General features: G+C 41.2%; 9 protein-coding genes across 13 annotated transcripts; 6 read left to right on the top strand and 3 right to left on the bottom strand.

Moving 5' to 3' along the window:
• Nucleotides 1-1727: 1727 nt before the first annotated feature.
• On the top strand, nt 1728-3146 carry LOC108090687 (homeobox protein ceh-17). Its single transcript, XM_017189473.1, has 3 exons — nt 1728-2139; nt 2259-2452; nt 2885-3146. The coding sequence occupies exons 1-3, from the start codon at nt 1866-1868 to the stop codon at nt 3068-3070; spliced, it is 654 nt and encodes a 217-aa protein (XP_017044962.1). The 5' UTR covers nt 1728-1865; the 3' UTR covers nt 3071-3146.
• A 961-nt stretch (nt 3147-4107) lies between these two features.
• Nucleotides 4108-5669, top strand: LOC108090933. Its single transcript, XM_017189869.1, has 3 exons — nt 4108-4400; nt 4457-4796; nt 4907-5669. The coding sequence occupies exons 1-3, from the start codon at nt 4198-4200 to the stop codon at nt 5582-5584; spliced, it is 1221 nt and encodes a 406-aa protein (XP_017045358.1). The 5' UTR covers nt 4108-4197; the 3' UTR covers nt 5585-5669.
• LOC108090935 (23 kDa integral membrane protein) lies at nt 5622-8109 on the bottom strand. Its single transcript, XM_017189870.2, has 5 exons — nt 7667-8109; nt 6841-7029; nt 6591-6776; nt 6119-6319; nt 5622-6056 (listed from the first exon to the last, which is right to left on the bottom strand). The coding sequence occupies exons 1-5, from the start codon at nt 7730-7732 to the stop codon at nt 5832-5834; spliced, it is 867 nt and encodes a 288-aa protein (XP_017045359.1). The 5' UTR covers nt 7733-8109; the 3' UTR covers nt 5622-5831.
• A 451-nt stretch (nt 8110-8560) lies between these two features.
• LOC108090910 (transcription factor Ken) lies at nt 8561-15405 on the bottom strand. The gene is made up of 3 exons (XM_017189832.2): nt 14749-15405; nt 10921-11090; nt 8561-10865 (listed from the first exon to the last, which is right to left on the bottom strand). The coding sequence occupies exons 1-3, from the start codon at nt 14755-14757 to the stop codon at nt 9263-9265; spliced, it is 1782 nt and encodes a 593-aa protein (XP_017045321.1). The 5' UTR covers nt 14758-15405; the 3' UTR covers nt 8561-9262.
• A 1364-nt stretch (nt 15406-16769) lies between these two features.
• On the top strand, nt 16770-18710 carry LOC108090907 (trifunctional enzyme subunit beta, mitochondrial). Its single transcript, XM_017189828.2, has 4 exons — nt 16770-16909; nt 17139-17292; nt 17360-17534; nt 17590-18710. The coding sequence occupies exons 1-4, from the start codon at nt 16846-16848 to the stop codon at nt 18598-18600; spliced, it is 1404 nt and encodes a 467-aa protein (XP_017045317.1). The 5' UTR covers nt 16770-16845; the 3' UTR covers nt 18601-18710.
• On the bottom strand, nt 18699-19813 carry LOC108090909 (NADH dehydrogenase [ubiquinone] 1 alpha subcomplex assembly factor 3). Its single transcript, XM_017189831.2, has 3 exons — nt 19462-19813; nt 18956-19154; nt 18699-18899 (listed from the first exon to the last, which is right to left on the bottom strand). Exons 1-3 carry the CDS (start codon nt 19710-19712, stop codon nt 18759-18761), a joined length of 591 nt encoding a protein of 196 aa, XP_017045320.1. The 5' UTR covers nt 19713-19813; the 3' UTR covers nt 18699-18758.
• Nucleotides 19814-19850: 37 nt separating this feature from the next.
• Nucleotides 19851-22185, top strand: LOC108090908 (ceramide phosphoethanolamine synthase). Of its 2 annotated transcripts, none has more exons than XM_017189829.2 (2): nt 19851-20105; nt 20760-22185. In XM_017189829.2, exon 2 carries the CDS (start codon nt 20821-20823, stop codon nt 21961-21963), a length of 1143 nt encoding a protein of 380 aa, XP_017045318.1. In that variant the 5' UTR covers nt 19851-20105; nt 20760-20820; the 3' UTR covers nt 21964-22185. The 2 variants fall into 2 exon arrangements, with proteins under 2 accessions (XP_017045318.1, XP_017045319.1); XM_017189830.2 differs by lacking the exon at nt 19851-20105 and adding an exon at nt 20209-20439.
• A 233-nt stretch (nt 22186-22418) lies between these two features.
• On the top strand, nt 22419-23025 carry LOC108090692 (little elongation complex subunit 1-like). Its single transcript, XM_017189477.1, has 2 exons — nt 22419-22679; nt 22733-23025. The coding sequence occupies exons 1-2, from the start codon at nt 22643-22645 to the stop codon at nt 22864-22866; spliced, it is 171 nt and encodes a 56-aa protein (XP_017044966.1). The 5' UTR covers nt 22419-22642; the 3' UTR covers nt 22867-23025.
• Nucleotides 23026-23784: 759 nt separating this feature from the next.
• Nucleotides 23785-26962, top strand: LOC108090929 (TAR DNA-binding protein 43). 4 transcript variants are annotated; one of them, XM_017189865.2, is made up of 7 exons: nt 23785-24173; nt 24795-25061; nt 25110-25435; nt 25495-25699; nt 25753-25911; nt 26429-26586; nt 26652-26962. In XM_017189865.2, the coding sequence occupies exons 2-7, from the start codon at nt 24821-24823 to the stop codon at nt 26721-26723; spliced, it is 1161 nt and encodes a 386-aa protein (XP_017045354.1). In that variant the 5' UTR covers nt 23785-24173; nt 24795-24820; the 3' UTR covers nt 26724-26962. The 4 variants fall into 4 exon arrangements, with proteins under 4 accessions (XP_017045354.1, XP_017045353.1, XP_017045351.1 ...); XM_017189864.1 differs by having other exon boundaries at nt 23786-24173; nt 25125-25435; nt 25753-26381; nt 26440-26586; XM_017189862.1 differs by having other exon boundaries at nt 23786-24173; nt 25753-26381; nt 26440-26586.
• Nucleotides 26963-26971: the final 9 nt, after the last annotated feature.

Here is a 26971-nt window from a genome sequence, read left to right as displayed (position 1 = left end):
AGACTTGGTTGCTCGTTCCAACTCGCTGATTAAGAAAGGAAAAAAGAGAATACTATTGTAGCAGCACGTTATAAAACCCTTTTTTGCTTACCTACAAGGTACATAAACTTTTGACTCAAACGTGAAAAAAACCTAACTTATGTCGGAGTCTTTCTTAAAACCCTAAGAAATCTTAGCATCAGTTTTGATAAGTCTTTCGTTTTTGCTACAGTATGTTACTTCAAGATTTTTCTATACTTTTAAAATTTTAAGATAATTATTTATGTAAAGGATACAATTCCTTCTCACTTCTTTAAAGTTTGTTAACTAATTTTCAAGTGTAAAATGTATTACATTAGTGTAGTACTATTTTTGTTAAACTAAGAGCCTCGTTCCAACCCGCTGAATAAGAAAAGAATAAAGGCTGTAAGTATGTAAAGACTATATGTAAGGCTCTCTAAAGACTTTTATAAAGTCGTAAAAGATACCATTGCCATCTATCGCCTTTGGTATTGGTTTCATTTTTTGCTTCTACAGTACACTTTACTGTTCTTACCATAGCAGTTAAAATAATAACCAAGAAGGTATACAAATATAAAAAGATTCGAAATTTTTCACCCGATCACTAAAATGTCTTCTTATTACTTTAAATCACCTAAACGGATAATTTTGATTCGAGATACAACAACCAACGTCAGATTTCTGAAAAAATTACATTTGGGTCTAAAAGTTCACATACACTGAATATTTATTGAACATTCATTACATTTTATTTCATAACTTAGATTACATATTTTATACTTCGTTGATATATAAATAACACGATTATACACCCCCCAACATTTGCAGCCTTTTTGAATCTCATCAAGAATTAGGGTGTCCGAAAACAAACTTCTCCAAAAAGTAAATACAAATTAAGAAGAACTCGGGTTACGAAAATTAACTAATCGAAATAATCCGCAATGTAAACAACTGTGTTTAAAATAGGGTTACACCCTCCAAGCTCTTATAAACAACGTTTCAATCAGCCTAATATTATGAACATGAAAAGATAGTAAGGTGTCCCGTTATTCATTGTGTTAGGTACAACACCATTTGTTTAATAAAATTGCTTCGGCGCGGTAATCGGAATAGTACACCCCCAGATACCCTTTCTGACTGAAAAGACTGATGTTTCGAATTTTTTTTAAATTTAAAAATTTCCATGATACATAAACTTTATTTTTATGTTGAACTTAATAGTGTTTTATATTATTGTTTTTTAATTCTTTAACGTTGTTATTTTCTCAACTTTCCTAAGGAAAGTACATATGTAATTCATCGTTGAGGAACGAGCCAATTTAATCTTCTGAGTGTTGCTTTTTGAGGCCTGTGAAAATTTGTTCACTCAAAGAAAAACTTACTAGTGACTTGGTTTATGAATTGTTTAATTTTGGGAAACAATAGATCATTTTAAAAATCTCCAGCGACATAATTTGAGCTTCCGAAAATCCGATGTGCTACCAAATAAATTTAAGCAGCTAAAACTATTTTTTGTTAAGATTTCTTTAGTAAACAGGGCTTGCGATACTTGGCTTTCCCACAGTGCATGACACGCGCCGGAAAGTCGGATTTCCACCCTTATGTCGAGTGGAGCTCGTTAGCACCGCCTCCAAACGCGGAAACGAATGAAATTTTCCGTCCCTTTCTCCCGAGACAAGTGCAGCATCCTTTTTCGTCCAACATTCTGTAGTTGATACAATCGTAATCGAAGCTTATTTATTCAAGGGCAGTTAAAAATTGTGTTTTCTGCGAGACTATCCACAACTATGTGTTTTATTAGCGAATGACTCATTAACGGGCAGTAAATTTTATTAAGTGCTGTATATGTATAAGCATCTGGTGCGATGGAATTTTCATTTATCAACAAGGCGAACTTTGACAAGGATTGTTTGTACAACGCGAACTCGGACTTCTATAATAATAGCACCAATGGAGGACTTTCCGTGGCTAACCACATGAATCACTATAATCTAATGATTGACTCCAGCTATAAGCTATGTGCAAACGAGACTGCAATAAGAGGTTCACTCAACCAGGAATCGAGCTTACTATTTTCCAAAATCACAACTGTTTCGGAATTTTACCCTGGAACTCATAACATTGCGTCTTATAACTCAGGTAAAATATAAAATGGAACAAACCTTGTATTTTTTCTATTGCATAAAATAGCTTTTGTGGCAATTTTCATATTTCGCTTAAAGTTCTAAACTTTAAACCAATTTTTCCTCGTTTAATAGATTTCCATTTAAAGTCTTATGGAGATGACGGATTAAGCTTGACTGATAAATCAAAACAGAGACGGATTCGAACAACATTTACATCCAACCAACTAAACGAGCTGGAAAAAATCTTTTTAGAAACCCATTACCCAGACATTTATACTAGAGAAGAGATCGCATCAAAACTTCATTTAACAGAAGCCCGAGTTCAGGTATGAAGAAAGTTATATTTGAGACTATTAAAAAATATAAAACTTAACAAAAACTTGCGATGATGATTGACCCAAGTAGACAGGGTATTCTTTTAAAGTCTTTTAAGTGTTGCAACCCAGAAAAAATGAATACTGGGTTTTAATAGACATTAAAACAATATATGTCTGCGTCTTTATTATTGTATTTATTAACCAAGTTGAAAGATAAAAATTTTATTTTTAGATGCTTAATACAGATAACAATCGAAACATATAACAATAAATAAGCGCTAAATTTTCATAAATGTTCGTCTTTCAAATATCAGACCCACAATTAGACGAAATTAAAATAGAATGTGAGAAAAATTGATTCTTCAGGCTTGTCTGATTTTACATAATATGTTTCATTGATATATTTGAATAGCCTTTACAAGTTGATTTTGTGCATTTCAGGTTTGGTTTCAAAACAGACGAGCTAAATTTCGAAAGCAGGAGAGACATGCAATTTACATAATGAAAGACAAGTCCATTAAAATGGATAGCCGAAAGAGTTCTGCAGCCGGCTCAAAGTATTCTGGTCCATCTCTTAAGGGATCGCAGAGTACCCGTCAAATGAAATGCTTATATGATCAAATATAGAAACCACTAATATCTATGTAAATATTAGTATACATTTTGATGAACCAATTATTTTGATATTATTTTTACTGAATGTTTTGGAGCGAATTTGCGTTAAATAAATAAGATCTGTGTATCACCGCTGCTCTTTTCTGGGAACCAAAAACCATATTATATCGGACAGCTGGATTAGCACCCTGTTGAGGGCTTAGCTGGTCTGAACCTGTGGAAAACAAAACAAGAGGTTTAATGGGGGTTGAAAGGTCACTATCTATAAGTACCGAATCTCACGCCCCTTTGTTGTAAATTGTTATCCAATTACTGCATGGAAAATTGATTAAATCGGAGTAAATTGAATAAAAAGTCGATGACAGCTATTTTTTGACTGAATAATTATTTAAGGATATGGTTAAAGATAAGATGGCAAATAAAAACGTTATTGTTTTAAAAGACCAGTTAAAAACCAGTAAAATCGAAGCTCCCTGAAATTTGGAATTTTTATGAAAGTAGTTTATGCTATCAATTTAATATGTACTTATTCATACATATCGCATTGAGAAATATCCTACCCTACATTTGATTACTAATAGACCCCTGATTGAGGAAAAAAATTAAATAGAGGGCTCTTTAAGGCAAATTATTAAATTGGAAATCGAACTTCTCAACTTATAAAAGAAATTTTCTTTTTAAATAAAGAAAATCCCTTTGCACAATTTAAAAAATATATACATATATATATATATATACATATATAAATAAGTTGGTTTTTTTCCCGCTTACTCCTACAAAAAGAGAAGTAAAGTCGTTGCTAATACACCTACATTTTTAAATTTCAAACATCGGATTGAGTAGTGATACACTTCTTTAAGAACGCGATATTTAAATAACATTTCCATACATCTTCTTAAATATTAATTTTAAAAAAAATTTTTTAATTGCATATAATATAAATTTAGTTTAGTTTTGAACAGGACATAGCGGAGTTACACTCCCCAGCTGGGACTTCAACACACACTCTGCCTAGGGTTGTAAAATGCCACAACCAAGACACATCGATACTATCGAATGGCCTTACTTCCAGCACTAAAAGTCGGCCTGGTTAAACCTTTTTATCTTTTATTTAATGAATTAAAATTGATATCTTTAACATGTTGAGATCGAGGATTCTCTGCTCCTTATCAAACAGAAGATGGGTATCGTACTTCTCGGAGGAATTTAAAAAGTTGGCAAACGAGGGACCTGCTAAGTTTGCCACATCCAGCAGTCATGCCGTAACAAGCATTGACTTGGATCTGTTTGTCAATCCGGATAATAGACCCATGGATCTAGTGGACCGGCTGCTTAAGCTCAGGTGGGTAAAGACGTTATCTAAAGATATGATGACAATAATCTGAAAACTCGTTGCAGGAAACAAAAAGAGGCAACATTGGTGCCACTGCTGCCAAGTGTTCTGGTCAAACAACTACTAGACTCCACAAATCCCCAGGAGGCGGTATCGATCCTACGTAATCCCACGCAATACGGCCTGTTCGTGGACCAATTCTCGGGATGTTTCCTGCTTGACTATTTTCTTCACAATAGCCATGCGGTGGAAGCGGCTCAGGTGGCCACGATTCTCGTAGATAGAAACTTATGCAACAACGAACTGATTGAGGCCCTGGTCCTCCAGTCGTTCTGGACCTTTGCTAAAGACTTTAAGCCATTTGAGTCTTCTCAAATTCAACCTCCTGCCAAAAACGCTGAAGTGGTAAGACAAACTAGGTCTAGAAATTAATTAACATAGAGCTTTAGCTACATATTAAACTTATGTCCAATACTAAGTAAGTTTACTTAACTTATATTACGTTTAACTTCTAGGAAAAGGTTCGAGTCAAGTTTATTCGCAACTATCCCGAAGATGACAGAGAAAACACCGAAGAAAAGAAATTGGGTCGCGCCATGATTCGATTGGCTTCTGGCGATGGGACCCTAAAAGAGCTAAAGCAAAACATTACCTTACTTGGCTATATCCTCAGCGGACAGGTACCTGAAGCTTTGAATTTTCTTGCCAAAAACCAAGCTGCTCTTCACAAGGAAACCTTGACCATCGCTCGAAGTGTAGCGGAAATCTTGAAGCTGGAGGATTCAGAAGAGTTGCTAAAATCTTTAGAAGAAACCCTCAACAAGAGTAACAAATCCAATGCCATCGATGACCTGATGCAGAACATTGTTAAAGGCAGTGCACAGAAGTTTGAGCCGCAGCTGTTGGCCGACTACGTTGGGTCCTATGAGGAGTGGGCGAAGAAGTTCGAGTACGCAATTCAACACCAACTGGAAGCCAAGAATCTGTCTAACCGTAAAGCCAGCATTCAGAAGACGCTCGACGAATTGGAAGCCAAGCGCCAGAACCTGTGGTTCTTCGAGAATCAGGACGACATCGATATCCAGATCTATAAGAAAAAGGTGTACTATCCCAAGCGGTGGTTTGGCAAGAAAAAGAAACCTAAGGCAGCGGACACCTTCTACGTGCCGCCAAACATCACCCACAACGCCTAACTTGATGCCCCCAAGACCTGGCCACAAACAAGTTAGATCCAATTGTTTTTAAGCTTTAATTAAACTACTGGAGAGTTAATCCAAATTCAAATGTTGTTTCTTTTCTTGAACAGTAAATTGTTTAAAATTACCATAACGTAACATTGAGGGTCACAGTTATATTCATTCCATCTCAGTTTACAACATTTTTTTTATACTTTTTCTTTGGAGTTTCCATAAATTTGCAATCTTAAAAGCTAATCGTCTGTCATTTGTGCATGGCCGAGGGCAGAGCAGTTTTTAAAACCCGCTGCCCTGGTGCCGAAGGAGATAGATTGATGGGCGAGGGCATGTCGTGCCCATGCCGCTTGTCCTGTATGGTCAACGGTAAGAACTGCTGCTGCTTCTTTTTCCGGTTCATGTTGATGGGATGGGTGTTGTCGTTCTTGCCGAACAGAATGGTCAGGTGAACAGCACAGAAGATTCCCAGGCTCTGTGAGGGATAATCCTTTATGCGTAAATCTTGGACTTAAAGAAAAGCGCTTGGAGACTCACCTGGAAAATGGCTATGATGGCAGCTCCGAAGGCGGTGATCAGCAGGCGGTTTCTGATTTGCTCAGAGACGACGGCCAGGCAGCCGCGTTTATAGTGGGTATCACATGCTGACTCGTAGGCGTGCTCAGGACGCGAGCAGCAGGACCAGGGCAGCGAAAGTCGGCGGTAATCGAGGGGTCCGTCCACACCGCAGCATTGCAACTAGTTGGATTTTCAAAAAGTATTATATCAAGCCCTTAAAATCTTATATTCACATTTTTTTTATTTAAAATTTTGTGGGTTTTGATCTTTATTTAAGAAATTGCTAAATGATACACGTCTCTCAAATTTCAAAATCTAAACTTTTAAGTTTTTCTGTTTCTAGTTTTTCTTTTTGGTTAAAAATTTATTTATTTATTAAGAGTACCTTGAATATATTTCAAAATAATGAAATCTTGTTTTCTTAACGAACTTGTAACCGCCACAAGCTTACCTGCGACTGCATCCGATTCCACAAGTGTAGATTGTCCACCTTGGTGCGCGAAAACTTGTCCAGGAACTCGACGAAGGAGTCGTCGATGAAGATCTCCACGGAGGTGGGGAGATTCTCCCGCATAGCCAGCGACCAGCCGCAGATAATGAACTGAACACAGATGCAGGCAACCAGAAGGGCGGCGAACTGAAAGCAAGTCCAGTGGATACTCGTTAGTAGGGTCAATGGACAGGGCCCGATTGGCTGTTACCATTCCCAGTAGGCAGCGCTTCCGCTGGTTGGTGGCCTGGCAGCCCATCCAACAGAGAATGAAGGTGACGGGTCCCAGGCAGAGCAGGATCGCAGCCGGGGCCCACAGTTTGTTTTGCACAATTCCATAGTAGACCGAGTGGCCCCAAAGCAGGGATGTGCCCAGAAATATCTGCGCAGCTCCGGTCAGCTGAAAAAAGGATAATTCGGGTGCTGCTGTTATCAAAGGCTCGAGTTTTTCATCTCAAGGCCCCGCACATTCGGTGTCCTTGGAGAGGCTTTAACTGCACTGTGTGTATTCGGGATGTACTACGAACTGTATAGATGGGGTCTACTCCCTTTTGACGTCACATGTCAAGGAGCCTGATTTCCACGCATGTGTGTGTAAGTGGTCTTCCACATACATACTTAGACGCAGCTTTAAGTAGCTCAAGGTCACGCCAAGTCGGGACCAATTCGCGAGGCTTTATCCTGACAGCGTTGTATCATGTATGTACATATAGGATATAGGAATTTACTGGCGTAGAAATGCACTTAGGAGCATGTATCAATAACGTTCTCTACACAAGTAAAAGTACAGGACTTGACACAGAGATTTGACACACTTTCGTAAGTAAATAAATTAAAGTATTTTTGGGAAAATAAAAGGGAAGGGTGGGCACTTTCCTATTCTTTGACGGAATTACTTGGATTTTAACGATTTTCATATCGAAAATGGAAACTGCTTTGTGGTCCACACACACACAAATGCGTGCTGCTTTAACTTTTACCTTATGTAATTTGACGGTAATTATGCCCTCGTTCGAGCGAATACCCATGCAACTTACCGCTAGGAGCACCACATAACTGTAAACCAAATATTTAAAACATTTAATTTTCTTTGGCAAAGCCATCCTTTAGCGTTATCCTTTCTCCTGATTGGCTATCCCTTTTTTACTCCAAGTTGACAATCACTGAACTACCGCTAGTAAACTTAATCTTTCGAATGTGTGTTGTGCATATGGTGCAGTGGTGTGGGCTATGTTGATTTTCGATCTGGAGTTTTTCACCCGATTTCCGAGTTTTCGTCACTAAATTCCACGCTCTTGGATGCTTGTCCCCATACACCACATAGTCGCGACTTAAACTCGCCGTTCCCGACTTATCGGATGCAATTTTTAACTAAAAATAGCAGTTAACGTTAACTCCAGCGACTCGAAATCGTCCACAGTCGAAAATACGTATTCGACGGTCTGACCAGTTAGCTCCTTGTTTTGTTATACTTCAGCGACCAACAGTGCGAATATTATCTATAACCGTCGACTCAGTTGCAATCATGTTTCGATGACAGCGCCACTAGAGCGCCAAACTTCGTTACATTTCAAAGAGGATGTTTAAAATCAGCTAAGATTGGCGGTTTCTGTCACTAAAATCTAGAGTTTGAAATATAATTAAGTAAAGCAACACTAAAGAATATAAATATAGTTATAATAATATAAAATAAGTATATACTTCATTAATTTATTTATTAAAAGTGTACACTTTTAGTATAAGCTTTTGTTAAAAATTTAAGGGGCTGCCAACTCAGGCTTAAGTAAAAATATCAACTCCAGGAAAAATACATTTAAAATACCAACATATTAACGGACTTTCGAGTCGTCAAAATTCAGTTAACGTTTGACAAGCACTTACCGCTTAAAAAATCCTTTCCCCCCTCATTGAATTTGATACAAAATACAGGGTCTTTTTAACATAAAATATATTTCTAAAAATGGTTCAAAGAGTATAAACAAAACGGAAATGCCTTTCTGATTTTATTACGAGCTTGCGAAGTTATACTGTACACTTTACACACTTTGCGATTTTAGGAGGGAATATGTAAAATCTTAACATGAAAGAGTGTATAAAAATCTAAAAAAATATTTAGGTTAAGGTTTAGGTAATGAAGCTTATAAAGGACAGGTTGGAAATTAAAATACCTTGCGTATAAAAATATGCTTACAATATAAGTGCTCCACTGTGCATGGACCAGCCGCTTAAAAGGAGTGGGGGTCTTAGTAGGAGTGGTAGTGGGTGCGTTTGCAGGAGTTGGATTTTATGTCGAATAAAATTTAAATGAGAAATCAACTTGAGTGGCCTCCGGGGTGCGCGCACAAACATAGATCGAGGATCATGCGTATTCGGATGTGGAGCTCCAGGCTATTGGCGTTGGGTGAAACATTATCAAGCAAAGTCGCGTGAATGTGTTTGATTTGTTGGTAAACTTAAAATTTAAAAGTAAACTTTACATATTTATACACAATAGGCAATTAAATCTGCTACTGTTACCGTACGATTGTTTTGTATATATTTAAAATTCAGGTCTCTTTGCAGTTGTCCGTCCGGCGGATCGCGTCGAATCGGATCGGACAGATGGGATACTCTTGGTAACCGATGCCCAGACACTATTCGCGTAGATTCTTGGTCAGCAGCAGGTTATTGTGGTGGCCGGACAGGTGGCGAACAAGCTCCTGGACCGACTCGAAGCACATGGAGCAGAAACAGCAGCTGTAGCGGTTCTCCGTGTCCGCCCCGTTAGTGGTGGTGATAACATTCCGGTGAACGGAGCACAGGTGCTTCAGCAGGTGGGCCTTCTGCTTGAACATGGCCACGCAGAGGCGACAGGCGAACGGCTTCTCGCCGGTGTGGACGCGCAGATGTGTCTTAAGGTTCCACGACATGCCGAACTGCTTGCCGCAGTACTCACACCGGTACTCGCGCACCGAGGAGGCATGCGTGTTACTGCCGGCCAGATTCGTCCCAGATACCGCGGCGGAGCCACTGCGACCCTCTGGATGGTCCAGATTGAGGCCCATGTGAGACAGACTAGAGAGTCGCGACTGCAGATTGGGCATAGCGGACATGGCGGCGTTTTGGTTGGACTGCCACTGGTACACAAACTGGGGACCTAGGTGCATCGGCATCTCGGGGCTCTGTGCTCGGTTGCGCTGCGCATCTAGCAGGTGCTTTCGGTCCGGCGTCATAGTATCGCCGTTAAGTGCTCCGTCCTCCAGGTGCGCCAGCATGTTCTTCTCCGAGCCGAAACCCGAAATGGGCGACGTCGTCGATTTGGCCATGCGAAGTTCCTCCAGCAGACTGTGTGGGTACGAGGTGAACGGCTGGTTGTCACTCTGCGTATTGTGGAATCCGGGTCGCCGCTTTCGATGCGGCGTGACCACATAGTTCTCCGGGGAGCTGTTAATGTCTGACCCGTCTGACAGCGGCTTCATCACGTCCTTGTGCGAGTCGAAGAAAAGGCCCTTGCGCTTTGTGCTCTCGCTCGCTGACACTGCGAGGTCAATGCCGCTGTGGTCGGATCCGGAGCCCATGGTTCTGCTCGCCGAGCTCTCGATCTTCGTCCGAAGATCCAGTGAAAGGTTGACGGGATTGATAGCTGAGCTGCTGTTGTTATTGTTGTTGTTATTATTGTTATGGTGGTGGTGGTGGTGCGTCTGCTGGTGGTTGCTGCTGCTGTTACTGTTGCTGCCACTAGTTCCGCTGGGCGGGGCGTTCGAGAGGTTTACAATTTCGTCCGTGTCCTTATCGCTCTTGTTGTCCTTGTGGGTGCAGTCGTCGTCTTCCTCCTCTTTGCCATGGCTCCCGGCACTTCGCTCGCACTCGGGCGCACTCTCGCAGTTGTCACCCGAGTTGAATGCTGATGAGAAGTCAGCTGCATTTCGCGACTCGTCCACGCTGTCCACCTCGTACTTAAGCGTTTGATCCGGCTCCAGGTTCTGCGGGCTGGCGTACTGCTGCTTCCGCCGATCCACCCGATCCCGATGGCTACCGCACTTGCTGCTCAGATAGGCGGAGTCGGTGGTCTTCCAGCTGTCTGATTTGATCTGCAGCAGCAGCAGCAGGTCGTGCAGGTAATTTACGTCCCTCGAGGTGATGCACGTCTGCCCAGAGTAGAGGAAGTCCAGCAGAAACTTAAAGTAGGTGGCATTCACGTCGGGGAAGTACACTGTGGTGGAACAATCGCTTAGGTGGGTCTCCTCCAAGAGGTTCCTGTGGGTATGCAAAGTGATTACCGGACTCAAAGGTTTGGCTTTGAAGGGATTACCTTATCAGCGGGCTGGCTGCTGCCAGGACCAACTTGTGGGCATGCAGCTTTACTTTGTTCTCGCAGACGATGGTCAGGTCCGCCGGGTGCTCTCCTCTGAAGGCTGCTCCGATTTCTTTGAGTATGCACTCGCCATGCTTGCTGTATTGCAACATCAACATTCTTTGAAACTGCAAGTGGACAAACAAGCATGTAGGGATCGTTAGATTTCTGCTATTTTTTTGGCCTGAATCATGGGTTTCAAATGGCCGGGAGTCCCACAAAAATACCACAAAAATAAGAGCCCCAATTCCGTAATTGCCATACTGAGACATGATTTTTAAGTAAGGTTAAGTTCTTAGAAACTATGGAGATCGTTACAATACTTTTGTTTTTCACCGTCGATTAATTGTATTAAGATGTTCTTTAGAGGAAAAGGAAACATTATGAATTGTATTAACTGAAAAGGTTGTCCATCCGAAAAAAAAATTATCGTTTTTCAATAAGTCCCCTTACCAAAATATCTAAGAAAGTTCGACCTCTTAAAGGTTCGGATATGAAATATTATACAAATAATAATAACTGGTAAAGTTATGGGCGTTATAAAATTTATCATAAGTTCGGGATTTAGAAGATTAACTGTTTAACTGCGGTTATTTACGAATGCATATGTGGAGCATGTGGTAAAAATTAATATCAGTGAATTAGAAAGTTTTGAAGTGGGAAGTTTGCATCTGAGTCTGTTACTTTTGCTTTAATATTATTACACAATCCGCCTTTCACCGAAAGTGTAGCCCTCTCTTTTCTTCCCATTTACATTCTCTCTCTCTTCCTCTCTTGCGATTGTGTCATACACTCATACAGCGCCACAACGCTTTGTGTTAGAAAAAGGATCGTGGAAAGATTCGAAAGTGCTTTCCATAGCGGTTAAATACGACACATTAGTGGAATTTCAGCATGCGAATGTTATAGTGTGCGTGTGTGTGCTGGCATTAACAAACTTCCCATAAAGCAATAGTAAATCTTTACTAATCAGGTTTTTAGGTTTTTCTGTACTTGGTGTTTTTGTAATACTGCAACCCACAATCGTCATATGTGTGAGAGTGCTTTGTTGAAAAAGATGAAAGCTTTACTTCATGGAGCTCCACTAAATTGTTGTTAGTGTTTTTGGTGTTGCCTACAAAAAAGCTTTCCCGCTGTGTTGAATATTATTGTTGTTTGTTTCTTTTATGCGATGAAATTGTTACACTGAAATTCACTGGCTTGTGCTGTATGTGTTTGTAAACACCGAAAGAAAAACTGATCATATATAAATTTCAGTACAATTTCCTATGGTTTCCATTTTAAAATTGACATTTTATTATAGTTTTTTGCAATTTTCTGAGTAGTTTAAAGGTATTTTGAAAATCAAAGATGGCTCAAAACAAAGGCTATTAAAAACCATAACATTTAATAAAAATGGGTCTGTTCTTTTAATTCGAACAGTTTTTTTTCCTCTGTATCTGATAGTATCGGTGTAAGGTCTGCGCACTTTAGTGTGTGTGTAGTGCAGTGGGGCTTTTGTAAGTGTGGGTTTATTGGGGGGCCACCATTATTGGATTGTGCAAGAGCATGGCTTGTAAGCTCTTTTTTCACTGCGCCTGTGTGCGTGAGTGTCTGCATGGCCCCACAAAAAATAATAAACCAAAAAGCGAAGCTAAAGTTCAGCAGCAGCAGATCTCGAACAAAAAAAAACGTCAGAAAGATAGTCTTGCTTTTTGTTACGCTCAGTTGCGTCTCCCCATACTCCTCCTCCCCCTTCTTGGCTCCACTACTCCTTTTTGCATGGAGACGAAACGAAACGTTCACTTTCAATAAAACTTGAATGACTGGCTTGGCAGAGAGCAAGAGAATGGAAATGGGGAATGTTGTATTTTTTTCATGGGAATGGGAAGCGAAAGCTGAACATGGATCGGTTTTTTGCGCTGAAATGGGAAATGAGATGGAGATGGAAAGGGGGATCTTGTGTGCTCATTCTAACGTTAGATAAATTCTAAAACGGTATTGATAGAATGCATAGACATGAACCAATGGATGGTTGGCTAATTCATGCTTCTATGAATCAGGGCCATTCACTTTCTACAAGTTTTTTCGTTGTTTCGCAATCGGTTGCGAGCAAAGCATGACTTAAGATCATTACAACATTTAAGGCAATCAAAAGGTGAAAGTTCACAGTAACAATTCCTTAAATTGAGTCCATGTAGGGATATATTTCTTAACATTTCTCCTCTTTTTGCCAGACTCACAGAAACACAAACACAATGGCAAACTGGAAAAGAGAATGTAAGGGACAGAGCAGACGAGGAGGATTGAGAGAAGCGAGAAAAAACATAAAATCACCTTTCACAAAAAGCTTTTCTCTCTATGCTTGTGTTTGTCTGTATGTCTAAAGATCGGGGTATAAGGCTAAACAAAACAAATCTACAAACGGCCAGACATACAGACAGAGAACGCAATAGTTTGTATGTTTCTACACTTTCCGATTTTTGTCGTCGTCATCGTTTCGATGTAATGTAAATGTAGTTTTACAATTACTCTTTCTCACATTGTATACATACATATAAGTGTGTGCAGATTGCGTGAGTGTTTACGAATTTAAAGCACATGTGTCTATTTCCAGTGGAAGAGAACGGGAACTAAAACTACAACTGGAACTGCATGGATCGTTTCAGACCGAAGGCCTCAAAAGAGAAAGCTACAGTGATTTTGAAAGTATTATAAGCTCGTAAAAGGTAAAAAGTTAAAAAGGGAGCGGGCAACACAAAACTCGTTTTCCTCCCTCTCGGTCCCTCTTAAGCACTCTCTACCCCTCTCTATCACTCTGCCGCTCTTTTCCCTTTCACGAAAAGCTCTCTGGCAAAGAAGCTAGGGAAAATGGCAAAGAGTCGCAAAGAGCCGCCGTCGTACTTGTTGTAAATGCTACACTCGTAAAAGTGACCCAAATTTGAATTACATAACTCCATAAGTTGGTCGATACGGAGAAAGATATCACGGAGGTTTGTTAATGTTTAATAATGCCTAACTAAGTATGTATATTTCATGTTGGATTTACGTTTTAAAATATCTGTTGTTCAGGGAAATCAAAGCATTTACTTAGCTGCTACATAATTGCAAGATTTAAAAACAGTGCCGAGGAGCAAAGGGGTTGTCTAATTCAGAACTTAAAATCAGCATACCATTTTGGCATACAAGCTAAAAGCAGCGTTAGAGGTACAATCTTTTGATTTTCACCTCTTGGTAAAATACCTACGCCCCTGCCCCTGCTAACAGCATATTTTGTAACATCTGCGCGATCGCCCTGTAACCGCGAGTATGTTTTTGTCTGTCTGTGTGCTTATATGTATAGTGTGCTTTTTCACCTTCACTCTTATTGGAAAGCAGTTAAGTTGGTCGAATGCTTGTGTGTATGTATGTCTTCAAATTTCATGACATGCATACATCACACAGTCGAAGGGTATTACGCAGACAAAAGCACGCGATGAAGGTCACTAAGCCTTTCTTGTCTCCAGTTGGTGTTGTTATTGTACTGCTGCTAATGATGTTCATGACGGCGAAGATTGAATCCAAAGCTTTAGAGCAAGTTTTGGATACCAAAACCGAGCTTGGAATGTTTTCTGTTTTCTCTACCACTATTAAGTTAGTTTCTGACCTTGGCTGCTTGTGTGCTTAGGTGCACAAAGAGCCAAACACGTACAAATCAACAAAAAGACCTAAACCCCTACTTTTTATCTGCATGTTTTCGTGTCTCTAGCTAATTGGATGTTGCAATGCCGAGATGTGGGAGTCTCAGAAACGGAAAAGCCAGCTTACCTCTTTCATTAAGTTGGTTTTTCAGCAGTTAGTTAAAGCCAGGACGAAATAGTCAGTAAGCTTCGCACGTTCGGTTCTGGATTGCTTCTTCCGTGTAACAATTAAACGATTCCCAATTGACAACTTTCGGTTTCGTTGATCATGTTTGTTTATATGTCGGCTATATCCCTTGTTTACGTGTTTAATGCCTAATTTCTCTTGGCTTTTCCTGCCGCTGACTCTTCTTCTTCCGCGACGCTACGCAAGAAATATACACCAACACTAAAACACCGAAATCCACACAACACAATACCAATGCGCGCGGACACACTCACACAAGTTCAATACAACGGCACAACTACAACAGCAACATTAACTTTAACTAGGTTGAAGTTTTGTTTTTTCTTTTTGTTTTATTGCGAAATAAAAAACTTGATTGGTAAAACTTTTTCTGGCGCGAGAGCGGCTGCAAGTGTGAGTGAGAGATCCGATCTCTTGTCGGGCCTCTCTCTTGTAACTACTTCACAGTTCTTTTTGTAGAGTTATTTTTTTTTTTATTTTACTTTGTTAAATATTTTATTTTCTATTTTATTTCTTATTTCACTTGGTTTTAGTTTTTTTTCGAAAAGACGGAGCTGCAGAACCGCTCGCTATAAAATTCGGAAAACGAATGAAAAAACGCAATGGAATCGCGATCGGTAAATATGGTGGAGTATAAGGTAGTCTCGTCGGGTGCAAATTCGTTCGGGTCCAGTCCATTAACGTTCAGTGAAACTTCCGTCTCGAGGCAACAAAATCGAGCGAAGTCTTGGCCCGAAGATCGAACGTTTGACTCTCCGTGAGTATATGTATATATGTACATGGGTTTTCGCTTGGTCTGCGAGCGAACCGCTTGGCGGAAACGAGAGTGAGAGCCACCAGTTCAGACACATTTCCCGCCAAAAAGTAAGCTTTCACCAAAACTACATTTATCTTTATAGAAACGATTTTTCTAAATTTTTGATTCCATAAGTTAAAAAACACAAAAATCGTTTTATCGATTTCAAAGCAGTTTGTAATAACTCGCGGAAAAAAGGGCAAAACCCACCCAGAACCTTTTGGCAAACATTAACATTTTATTTAATTTTTATGTAAAACTATTATATACATAATATAATTCTGTACATCATCCGTAATATACATATGTTGTTATATTATTGAGTTCTGAAGAAACCGGCTACAAGGCTTTGGTATTATAAAAGATTTCACCTTGATCCCCAATAAGTTGTGATCCTTTCAACATTTGCTTCCATTGTGAGTCCTTAACGATCGGTAATTTGAAATGCACACGCCGCCTACATTTGCATCTTACCCTTTGCTATCCCATTTAAAATACAATCACACTTGTCCTTGAACCTATTTTCCCTTGGCATCAAACTATTTTGTAAGCAAATGAATGGGTTTAGGATGATACAAAAACTAAAATATATTTTATATTGCAGTTAAAGTATTCAGTACATAAAATATATTAGCTAAATTATTAAAACAAATAAACTTTGAAAACAATATATTTTCCATTTGCATACAGATTCCGTTGACGGTTGCCGTAATCAGTTAATCGAGTTCAAGGACACGACTAATGGTTTTCTGTTATGGAAAAGGGTATGTGCACAATTTGTAGGTGACGAATGGGCGGACTGTTAAACGTTGAAAACAGGACATTAACCGTTGTGCACTAGACATTAATCGACACGCAGCGAGGATCAAGGTCCCTGCAAACATTTATCCTTTTATGTCTTTCCGAATGTTTTGAATACATTTGAGTAAAGAAAAAATTTTCTAAATTGAACGGTTTTCGTAATTATAAAAATTGTGGAAAATAATGGAGTTGCAAGTCTTCATTAAAAAACAATTAAGTTATATAAAAATGAATACATCCGAATTGATTAAAAAAAAACTTTTAAGATTCTGTAATTTTATTTAAAAATTAAAAATATAAAATACTAAAAAGTGTGTGCAATAAAGAAACGGTATAAATATGGAAAAGGTATACGGGCGCACTTAATTACACTTTACTGCAAACTAAAAGTTAAACAACGTCGCGAATCTGAGACAGGCGAATCCGAAAACTTTTGTAAAATGAGCCTTCAAAATGTCTGCCGCAAGGGCAATGCCTTCAACCTGTTGAACGTTTCCAGGAAAGGTGAGCTTAAAACTTTACAATGATCTTGTTCCGATCCTAAGTAGGACTGCACCAGTTGGACTTTGCCTTTGATAATTCATAACGCTTTGTGGCAGCAGCCGGCGGCTGAGTACAAAAGGGCCAAAGTCCAAATCGAAATCAGCAGTGACGTCGGAGTCGAAAAGATAATAATTTCACCCCACATCATTTTTATAAATAAACTGAAGTTGCATGCTACCTTTAATTGCAGTTCAATGCCGCACCTTGTCGGTTGCAATTCCGCAACCCAAGCAGAAAAACAGTCAGAACATCGTATTGGTGGATGGAGTCCGGACACCTTTTCTGACTTCAGGAACGTCCTATTCCAAACTAATGCCTCACGAGCTGGCCAGGCACTCGCTTTTGTATGTTCCTAAATAAAATTAGTGGGCCAATAGTAAAGAGTCTGACATTTTTTACCCCAATCAACAGGTCGTTGCTGCAAAAGAATCGCCTGGACAAGGAACTCATCGACTACATTGTGTACGGCAGCGTTATCCAGGAGGTCAAGACCTCGAACATTGCCAGGGAGGCAGCTTTGGCAGCAGGATTTAGCAACAAGACACCCGCCCACACAGTCACCATGGCCTGCATTAGTTCTAATGCGGTAATCCCACCAAAAGTTGTTCCTAGAGTATGATTTAGCAACTCCAGTTTTTCAGGCCATCACCACGGGCATGGGTCTGATTGCCACCAATACGTACGATGTCATTGTGGCAGGCGGCGTAGAGTTCATGTCAGACGTGCCCATTCGCCACTCCCGCAAGATGCGTTCCTTGCTGCTGAAAGCAAACAAGGCCAAGACCCTGGGTCAGCGACTGTCTCTGTTGTCGACCTTCAGGCCTGACTTCCTGGCTCCCGAATTGCCCGCCGTGGCGGAGTTCTCGTCAGGCGAGACGATGGGTCACTCGGCAGACCGCCTGGCCTCTGCCTTCAATGTTTCACGCAAAGAGCAGGACGAGTACGCCCTGCGCTCGCACACGCTAGCTAAAGAAGCCCAAGAGAAGGGTTACTTCACCGATCTGGTGCCGTTCAAGGTGTCCGGGGTGGACCAGATCGTAGACAAAGACAATGGAATCCGCGTTTCCAGTCCCGAGAGTCTGGCCAAGCTAAGGCCCGCCTTTGTGAAGCCCTACGGAACTGTAACAGCTGCCAACGCCTCATTCCTCACAGACGGCGCCTCTGCTTGCCTAATCATGACCGAGGAGAAGGCTAAGCAACTAGGCCTAAAACCAAAGGCTTATCTGCGTGACTTCCTGTACGTGTCCCAGGATCCCGTCAACCAGTTGCTGCTCGGTCCCGCCTACGGAATTCCCAAGCTGCTTAAGAAAGCCGGACTCACTCTAAAGGATGTCGACTCCTGGGAGATTCACGAGGCCTTCGCCGGACAGATCGTGGCCAACCTGAAGGCCCTCGATTCCGAATGGTTCTGCAAGACGTACTTGGGTCTGAACGAAAAGGTCGGCACCCCCGACCTATCGAAGTGGAACAACTGGGGCGGCTCCCTGTCCATCGGTCACCCGTTTGCCGCCACTGGCGTCCGCCTCTGCATGCACACGGCCAACCGGCTGGTCCGCGAGGACGGCAAGCTGGGAGTGGTTGCCGCCTGCGCCGCAGGGGGACAGGGTGTGGCCATGCTTCTTGAGCGCTACCCGGGCGCCACAGCCGACTGAAACCGCAACTGAATCGACAACGAAGAGAGTGCAGTGTGACTGCGAGATTACCTAGCTTTTATAAACTATAGAACTTTGGTTATACGAATAAAGAAATCTGAATTTTAAAATCAGTTTAATTCCTAACAGGCACCAACATGAGATGCACCTAAGTAATTCTAATCGGTCTCGTAGAGCTCTTTCTGCCGAAGTTTTGTCTGCAGAATGTCGTTCTCATTATATGTGAGATGCAATGGAGGTATCAGAGCGCAGGCTACCATGCGGTTCTCAGCATTCAAGAAGTTAAAGGTGGCGCAGGCCTGGAAAAAGTGACTAATGAACAAATAGGACTTATCTCCACAACAAAGGCACTTACTTGCTCCGTGCGAAGAACTTCAACGTTAATCTTGTATTTCTTCATGAATTCTATAATTCTTTTGGAGAGCGCTGGAGGCGGAGCTTGGTCGCCGATCCCTATAATTAGTACGTCGATTTTTGGTTCAAGTGTGGGAAAAAGACTGAGACTTTCCTCGTTTATGTCCTCGAAGCTATTAACGTTCCAGGAGAGAACTGATCTAAAAATATAAACATGTTTGTAAGAAAGTTTTGGTAATTCTGAATGATTAACCTTTTTGTTGTGTAGATGTTGAGATAATGACGGTAAAAAGTTTTATGTGAAACTAAAATGAGAAGTACATTGTGTTTTATTTGTGTTTTGTGCTTCATTGACATACATTTTACAATTTTTTTAGTGAAACTCTTTAACTTTTTAAAATTATTTTAATAACTTTAGTAATCGAAGTTGAAAAGCGGCACCTTTGAAAACCACCAGATAAACCACATGCAGTTGTTTACATAATTAATAATATCTCCGCCACAAACCTTGGAAACACGGAAATAGGTCCGATGAGGACCATGTCGTTGTTGAGCCTGAAACCGTACTGGCTATATCCAGTGACCATAAGACCCAGATCCGTTTCGGTGTTGAAAATTGTGACTTTGGTTTTTCCATCGTGGTCGTAGGCCTTGCTTAAACTTCCCGAATTCGCGTGAAATGGCCGGCAAATAGTGCACCTCGGCAACAAGATGCTGCGGGTCTGCCGACTCATGGCCGTCAGGGTCCTCGCAATCATCTTCTTGTATTATAAAAATAAATAACGATTTAAAGCTAACAAAATAGACTGGAATTGAAAAGTTTATCAGATCAGCGTGACCAGGCTTGTCGAGGTGGGCACCCCGCAAATGGTACAGATAGTTCGACAAGACCCACGATAGTTGCGCTGCGTTGGCCACACCGATCGCCTATTAATTTACGAAATTTACCAACAATTAACATAAACTTTTACATTGATCTGTGTGTTTTCAAAATAACAATATATTTTTGTGCTGTTGTTGACTACGTCTAAGTGCCACAGTGTCTGCAGGACGAAACTCCAACCAGTTGAATGAAGTTCTGCAAATCAGCGTGATAAACACCAGAATGTTTTAATGCTGTGTATATTCGAGTGCAATGATTCAGCAAGGCGGTGAGTGATCCCATGAACTATGATTGCCTCAGTTATGAGGGATTGATTCGCAATTCTGGGCTAATAAATGGGCAATATTACCATATGCCCCTTATCTTTCGACCCCACATAAATACATGCACACGAATATTTATGTATGTATGTATGATTGATTGGTGCGTGCACACACACAACCGAAGCCAAAATAGAAGCCCCGTTAATCGTCATTGGCAGTTAAAAGATAACTAATAGCAGGTTTAATTTGTAGTGCCTCGCTAAAAGCTTTAGCAAATACCTGAAGGTATTTCAGGCGTGTAGATAGCAAGCGGGTGGACTGATTCTTGGGGATGTGTATGTATGTATGCCCAAATAGGCGGTTATTCATCCATTAGACCATATTGATATCTTTTCCCTCTTTCGTCACTACAGTCGCCCCCAGAAATCACTTCGATAAGAAAATGTAGTGCTAAGGGTTAATTACAGGAATAATATTAAAATCGTTCTGAAATAGTTTTCGGTTTAGTTTAGTTTATGTATGTATTAGGATAGAGCATTTTGAAATTTATTACACGAAAATATTTACATATAGACCTGTTTTCTTAAGAAAATATAATGTTTTTATTATAATTGTTTCATTTCCAAAAAAAAAAAATTTTCTTTTCGCCGTCATTGCAGTCACTCCCTGAAAATCAACTCAACAAGAATTTAGTATTAAAGGCTACCTCAAAGTGTCACCATGATCGGGCCCAGTTCGCAGATCAGCAAGATCCTGCTTACCCTGTTGTTCCTGCTGATCATATTTTACGTTTTCATGGACGTTGAGCTTTACCTGCGCATTCACAACTATGCTATCGAGCGGAATTACCATACGAACGAAAGCATCTCTTCGCCTGTTTCTACCGGAGGACAGACCACTTCGGAGACCGGAACCGGGGGTAGTAGCACGAAACTTCCCACCGCCGCCGACAGGCAGCCGTCCTACGAGGACCACACCTGGATATCCTGTGATATAAATCCGCTCTGCCATGTCACCGTGAAGGCCATCTTGCTGGACCACACCAACCACTACCTGTTCGCCCCGCTGGCCACCATGTTCGACAACGTGATCGGTTTTTCGCGCTCCGCCTTCATCACGCCCAACATGATATCGTTTTTCCACGTGGGGGTGGCCTGTCTGGCGGGCAAGCTGGTGGCATCGGACAGTCTCGGTTACCGGCGGCTGGGCGTGCTGCTCTTCCAGATCCGCACCTTCCTTGATGACTTGGACGGCCATGTGGCGCGCGTGAGGAAGCACATACGTGGCGAGCGCTCAGAGATTGGCACATCCGGCTACTATGTGGATGGACTGTGCGACGGACTCGGATGCATTGCCCTACTGCTGGGTATATTCTTTTACCTGAAAAACAACCCGCCGCGAAGGGGCTACTCCATTATCCCGATGAGCGACTCCAAGCTGCCAGAGCCTACGATGATGATTTCGAAAATGAAGGCTACCACAAGGAAGGTGGCCAAGAACGTGATCAGCTTTACTGGACAGCTGCTACTAAGCTCTACAGCGTGGAACCGTTATATAGCCGTGTACCAGAACATGCTGGAGCGGGAGGATGTGAGCGGGAGTCAGTCTCATTGTCAGGACTACGTCTTTAAGTCGTCGTGGTTCTTCTGCGTCGCCTGGATGTGGCGCATCGTCAACGTGCACGCCCTGCTTCACTGCGTCCTGCTGAGCATCTTCTGCGATAAGTTATGGGACTTTTTGCGTGCAATTCGGTACAGCGGTTACATAATCCTGTTAGTTGCAATCTGTTTAACTGAAATGCACATTCTAGAGGCCCAAAACTACATTTTCAACTCTACGGCGTGCAGTAATATTTCACTGTGATTTTATTAATCTTACGAGAAAATACAATAATATTTGTGTAGTGCAAATCAACGATGCCTTTTTTATTGTGTATAGTAATGTATCATAATTGTTAGACTGCTCACGTTAAAGTCGGCACCGCCAATCACTGATATTTCGAAACCAACTAATGCATTTTGTCATTCAATCGCGGTCTGCAAGAGCAACTTCAGCTGTAAATAATAAATGTTATTCATTAATAAAGTCCTTGATGTTTTCATGAAAAAAAAAATGTGCCCTAGTAACTTGGGATAGTTTTTACTATTTTTAAATAATTCCTTCAGGAAGCACTATAGATTGAAATGCTTATCATCGCAAATAAGGCTGCCAAGTAAGAATGTTCATTCCGATTGGTCAGCACTTCAACTGGTCTTTGGCAAAAGGGTTTTTTGGTGATGTCCAGGTTTTTATAATTTAAAATGAATATAAATAAATTGCACAGTTTTTTTGTTATAAACAATTAAAGGTGCGAACCCGCGGGGAACCACCACAGCCTCCTTCATCCGGCAGCAACTGCTTTCCCAAACCCAAACCACTGGCAATTTTCCGGTCCTCCAGGGTGCTTGGACTACTGCAGAGGCACTCGAATTCGTCGCTGGCCACGCCGCCAAGTGTAAGTCAGGTAGATTTTTACCAATTATGAGCTCTATGAAGGTACACAATGACAGTCGGAACAGATGTTGACTTCAGCAAAAGAGGTAAAGCGTCAAAACAGTTAAGAGTGAGATAATTCATTCTACTTTCCATTTAGACTTCGCCCTCAGCACAGAGTGCATGGATCCTATCATTGAGTCGCCCAAAATCAGCTGCGGAGGGGATGTCACGCCCATTCGTCTACCATCGAAGCCCAGAGATCATAGCGGAATACTAAAAAGCGTAAATTAGTTGCGACTCCGAAGCCTATTCCCACACGAAACTGTTCGGAGAAGATGCCCATTCCCGATCAAAATGGCTTCAAGGGAAACCCAGTATATGAGGAATCAAATAGTGACATAAAAGAAGTAAAACATGAGCAAAATACAGAAACGGCAATCTAATTCTTAAGCAATTTGAATATATTTAACATGGCCAACTGTGATAATCTCGATATGGAAGATGAAGAACTTTTTTACTACTATTGACATCCAACGCAAAAAAAATTGCATAAATTTGTATTGAAGAGGTTCTAAAAAGACTTTAAAAACTGTGGAAAACGCAGAGATTCTGAAGATTTTGACACAGCTTTCCTTAGCAGTGACTATGATCCTGAAAAAGGATTAAACAAAAAAATGGTTAGGGTAGGAAAAGCCGACGATTCTAATCTTATCTTAACGTGAATTTAACCGGGCCTCATTCCGTTTTGCATGGGTTGCAATTTGTGATACCCGATAAGCATCCACGAATGAAAAATTATTTTGAGTTGAGCAGTATTCCATAAATTCTTTTAGTAATCCAATACACGCTGTAAATTATTAACAAACCTACAAAACAGCAACTAAAGCTCGGAAAACCGTCAAAAATAAGGCGCTTGAAATTTAGAACATTTAAAGTGTGACCGTCAATGAAATAATAAAATATACAATTTGGTAATAAAATACGATTCCGCTAGGGATGTACCGATTTAAATTATATTCTATATTTTCACTTTAGGCCAACGGATTTCGCTGTTTTATAAAAAGACGAATCATTTGCGTATTTTACTTTTTTTTTTTAAAGTCGTTTTTACCGTGAATCTCACTTTTAACTATTACCTTATTTTTAATGAGCTTATTAACACTTATTTCCAATATTTTTTTTCTGTCGGTTGGTATATTGACCGTATCCGTATTGGTCACACTTCTGAAAAACTTCAAGCGATACATACAGGAAAAATCGGATCCGAACTGAAATCTGAAAATATGGTCCACTTTTCTAAAGAAATAATGTTGAAATATCAATTGTAAATATTACCTGTTTCTTATTTCGCACGGATTGAAAGTGGATGTGCATAAAAAGCGTGTGTTGAGTCGAAAAACGAGCGTGGAACGTAAAGTGACTTCTGAATTCTGCCTGAGTGTGAATCGAATACGTGTGAGAGAGCGTGCGAGCCTATCTGAATTTACTTGCCACATAAAGTATATCAAGAATATTGTGTGGGCGCTGCAAGAAATCGAAACATATATTAAAGTGAGCTGTGTCAAGTAGAGCAGCTTCCAAAAACCCCTATCAATAGTGTAAGAATTGTTGTGTAATCACCTTTTAGGACCGTCAAACTGGATTTTCCATTTTGTCTACTCCCAGAGTGTTTGTGTGTGTGCAGCGTGTATGTGTGCCGTACACTTGGATACACACAAACATTAGAACTCTATATTTTGGGGTTTATGCTGTTGTGGGTATCCTTCGTTATTTTTATGTATGGTATAGAATAATCGATTTCATCGCTGGTTTCATACATATGTAGGTCAATAGCAAATGTACATAAATCAACAGCAAGTACATACATATATTATAAAAATAATTTTTCAAAATTGGTGTAGCTTCATTTTCATGTAAAATGTTTCTGATTTAAATTTGATGAAAGATAGTTCCTATAAAAGTTCAAAGTAGGTTTAGGTATAGGTAAGAGTGTCAAGTTATTGGGGTTATATTATTTTTCTTAAGGTGACTTTAATTTCATTTTTTGAAACGCATCTGAAAAGAGCGGATGGATTGAGTTGAGTGAGTGCATTTCATGAATGCAGGGCAGAATTTGTGGGATGCTTCAGTTGATTGAATGATATGGTGGATCATTTCTAGAGCGAAGTGTACGACCAGTGCGGCGATTGAATTCCCTAACTCTGTGTCGTTTTTAACAGTATCCCCGGCAGGAAGGCCCTTTGTAATGGATTTCGTTCAAGTATCGGAGGAGGAGGGTGACGAGCCCATCGAGCTGCCGGCCGAGGAAGACGGCACCCTGTTGGTGTCAACCTTGCAGGCTCAGTTTCCCGGATCTTGTGGTCTAAAGTATCGCAACTTGGAAACCAAGGCGGTGCGCGGAGTTCGCTCTAATGAGGGAAGACTGTTCCCCCCCAGCGTGGACTGTGGCTGGGGGGAGTACCTGTACTTCTGTGTGTTTCCCAAGGGTAAGACCTGTACTTACCCCAAAAGTTCGATGTTTTCAACTTAACCAGCTTTACCGCCCACAGAAAACAAGCGCAAGAGTGATGACAACTTGGAAAATTCAACGGCCAAGACCAAACGCATCGAGACTCGCCTTAGATGCACTGATCTTATTGTTCTTGGTCTGCCCTGGAAAACTACCGAAGACAGTTTGCGGGAGTACTTTGAGACCTACGGTGAGGTGCTGATGGCGCAGATCAAGAAGGACACAAAGTCGGGGCAGTCAAAGGGCTTTGGGTTCGTGCGTTTTGGGTCATATGATGCCCAGATGCGTGTGCTCTCCAACCGTCACCTTATCGATGGTCGTTGGTGCGAGGTAAAGGTGCCCAACTCCAAGGTGAGATCTCTTAAAAATCTTTCTGAACTCCTCACCAGGTAATCTGTTTGATCTTTCAGGGCATGGGCCACCAGGTGCCTTGTAAGGTCTTTGTAGGCCGTTGCACAGAGGACATCAACTCGGACGACTTGCGGGAGTATTTCTCCAAGTTCGGAGAGGTAACGGATGTGTTCATTCCCCGTCCCTTCAGGGCCTTTAGTTTTGTCACCTTTCTCGATCCCGATGTGGCGCAGTCTCTTTGCGGAGAGGACCATATAATCAAGGGTGAGTCGGTACGGTTCAAAGCGAAGTCTCATTTACGAAGGTGCTTTTCGTAGGTGTTTCGGTGCATGTGTCGAATGCCGCCCCGAAAGCGGAGCAGAACAGGAACCAACAGGCGCAGAGCTACAATTATAACTCCACCAATGGCTTCGGCATGCACTCGTATCATCCACAGGGCAACCACATGAATACGGGCCGCAATGGACACCACAGAGGTAATAACCAACACAGTGCTCACGGCAGTGAGAACACCATCATCGCCAACAATCACAGTAGCAACGGCTCGGCTGGTTATGGCATGGGTGGCAACAGTTACGGCGGAAACTCGGGCGGGGGCTATCACAACGGCAGCAATCACTCCACTGGCGGAAACGTGAACCGTCAGGACGGTGGTACGCAGTACAGCAGTAGACAGGCTAACTTCCATGGAATGAATCCGCAGCACAACGGAAACGTGGGTGGCAGCAACGGGTGGATGAACCGGGGCCACTTGGATATGCCCAATTTGCAGGCCTTGGGCATTAATTCGCAGGGATCGAGCTCCTCTAACCAGGGCCAGAACATGAGCAACCAGTCGATGCTTAACTTGAACTCCTTGCCGATCAATCCCGCCCTGGTAGCTGCTGCGTTGAACCAGTGGAGCCTGGTAGGCAACCAGCTACAGAACCAAAACCAGGACCAGCAGGCAAGCATCGACATTCCGTCATTGTTTCAAACAAAAAACTCTTTCAGTTCCTTCACAGGGCGGAAATTTTTTATCGTGGATGGCCCAGAACGGTGGCCACAACAACGCCAACAACTTTGGTGGCCGTAAGGGATCGAATAACCCGAACAATCCGGGCACTAATGGGATGAGCAAGGCCGACAATACCGGATGTAATGACCAACAGGTGGTTATATACATTTATAAATATGTTATTTATTGTTTTACTTTAAATTTCAATAACAATTCTAGAATGGAAACACGGGATGGTCAAATCAGAGCAGTGGCTCTCAAAACTCCGTGGAGAAGTCAAACTTTCTTTAAGGCTGTAACATTAGCACTACTGGGAACCATTAACTGTGGTTCATAATAACTTTGATTTAACCAAAACTTCTGTAGCTTACTTAAATATATATGTATTCTACAATTAAAGAAATTAAGAATTGTATTTAATATAAACATGCTAGATATTTTAATAAGTACAAGTAATGATGACACTCAATGGAGAAAAATACAATTTATACCTAGAACCCTGAGTAAAATAAATTATGGTTTAGAGCACATTTTGTTGT

Source organism: Drosophila ficusphila, unplaced genomic scaffold (assembly GCF_018152265.1).
Source record: "Drosophila ficusphila isolate 14025-0441.05 unplaced genomic scaffold, ASM1815226v1 contig_414, whole genome shotgun sequence".
Lineage (NCBI taxonomy): Eukaryota > Metazoa > Arthropoda > Insecta > Diptera > Drosophilidae > Drosophila > Drosophila ficusphila.
The sequence above is the reverse complement of the archived record's forward strand: the minus strand, read 5'-3'. Positions and strand labels throughout refer to the sequence as shown.

Bases quoted from the DNA above. Each gene is read 5' to 3' on its own strand.
- LOC108090687 (XM_017189473.1), top strand. From the start codon at position 1,866: ATGGAATTTTCATTTATCAACAAGGCGAACTTTGACAAGGATTGTTTG. The intron at 2,140-2,258 runs GTAAAATATAAA...CTCGTTTAATAG, and splicing joins CATTGCGTCTTATAACTCAG to ATTTCCATTTAAAGTCTTAT. The intron at 2,453-2,884 runs GTATGAAGAAAG...TGTGCATTTCAG, and splicing joins TAACAGAAGCCCGAGTTCAG to GTTTGGTTTCAAAACAGACG.
- LOC108090933 (XM_017189869.1), top strand. From the start codon at position 4,198: ATGTTGAGATCGAGGATTCTCTGCTCCTTATCAAACAGAAGATGGGTA. The intron at 4,401-4,456 runs GTGGGTAAAGAC...AACTCGTTGCAG, and splicing joins GACCGGCTGCTTAAGCTCAG to GAAACAAAAAGAGGCAACAT. The intron at 4,797-4,906 runs GTAAGACAAACT...TTTAACTTCTAG, and splicing joins CTGCCAAAAACGCTGAAGTG to GAAAAGGTTCGAGTCAAGTT.
- LOC108090935 (XM_017189870.2), bottom strand. From the start codon at position 7,732: ATGGCTTTGCCAAAGAAAATTAAATGTTTTAAATATTTGGTTTACAGT. The intron at 7,030-7,666 runs GTAAGTTGCATG...TCCTTTTTTCAG, and splicing joins GTTATGTGGTGCTCCTAGCG to CTGACCGGAGCTGCGCAGAT. The intron at 6,057-6,118 runs GTGAGTCTCCAA...TATCCCTCACAG, and splicing joins CCATCATAGCCATTTTCCAG to AGCCTGGGAATCTTCTGTGC.
- LOC108090910 (XM_017189832.2), bottom strand. The intron at 10,866-10,920 runs GTAATCCCTTCA...GCATACCCACAG, and splicing joins GCAGCCAGCCCGCTGATAAG to GAACCTCTTGGAGGAGACCC.
- LOC108090907 (XM_017189828.2), top strand. From the start codon at position 16,846: ATGAGCCTTCAAAATGTCTGCCGCAAGGGCAATGCCTTCAACCTGTTG. The intron at 17,293-17,359 runs GTATGTTCCTAA...CCCAATCAACAG, and splicing joins CTGGCCAGGCACTCGCTTTT to GTCGTTGCTGCAAAAGAATC. The intron at 17,535-17,589 runs GTAATCCCACCA...CCAGTTTTTCAG, and splicing joins CCTGCATTAGTTCTAATGCG to GCCATCACCACGGGCATGGG.
- LOC108090909 (XM_017189831.2), bottom strand. From the start codon at position 19,712: ATGATTGCGAGGACCCTGACGGCCATGAGTCGGCAGACCCGCAGCATC. The intron at 19,155-19,461 runs GTTTGTGGCGGA...TTATATTTTTAG, and splicing joins CCTATTTCCGTGTTTCCAAG to ATCAGTTCTCTCCTGGAACG. The intron at 18,900-18,955 runs GTAAGTGCCTTT...CACTTTTTCCAG, and splicing joins AAGTTCTTCGCACGGAGCAA to GCCTGCGCCACCTTTAACTT.
- LOC108090908 (XM_017189829.2), top strand. From the start codon at position 20,821: ATGATCGGGCCCAGTTCGCAGATCAGCAAGATCCTGCTTACCCTGTTG.
- LOC108090692 (XM_017189477.1), top strand. From the start codon at position 22,643: ATGACAGTCGGAACAGATGTTGACTTCAGCAAAAGAG. The intron at 22,680-22,732 runs GTAAAGCGTCAA...CTTTCCATTTAG, and splicing joins TGTTGACTTCAGCAAAAGAG to ACTTCGCCCTCAGCACAGAG.
- LOC108090929 (XM_017189862.1), top strand. From the start codon at position 24,821: ATGGATTTCGTTCAAGTATCGGAGGAGGAGGGTGACGAGCCCATCGAG. The intron at 26,382-26,439 runs GCAAGCATCGAC...GTTCCTTCACAG, and splicing joins ACCAAAACCAGGACCAGCAG to GGCGGAAATTTTTTATCGTG. The intron at 26,587-26,651 runs GTGGTTATATAC...TAACAATTCTAG, and splicing joins CCGGATGTAATGACCAACAG to AATGGAAACACGGGATGGTC.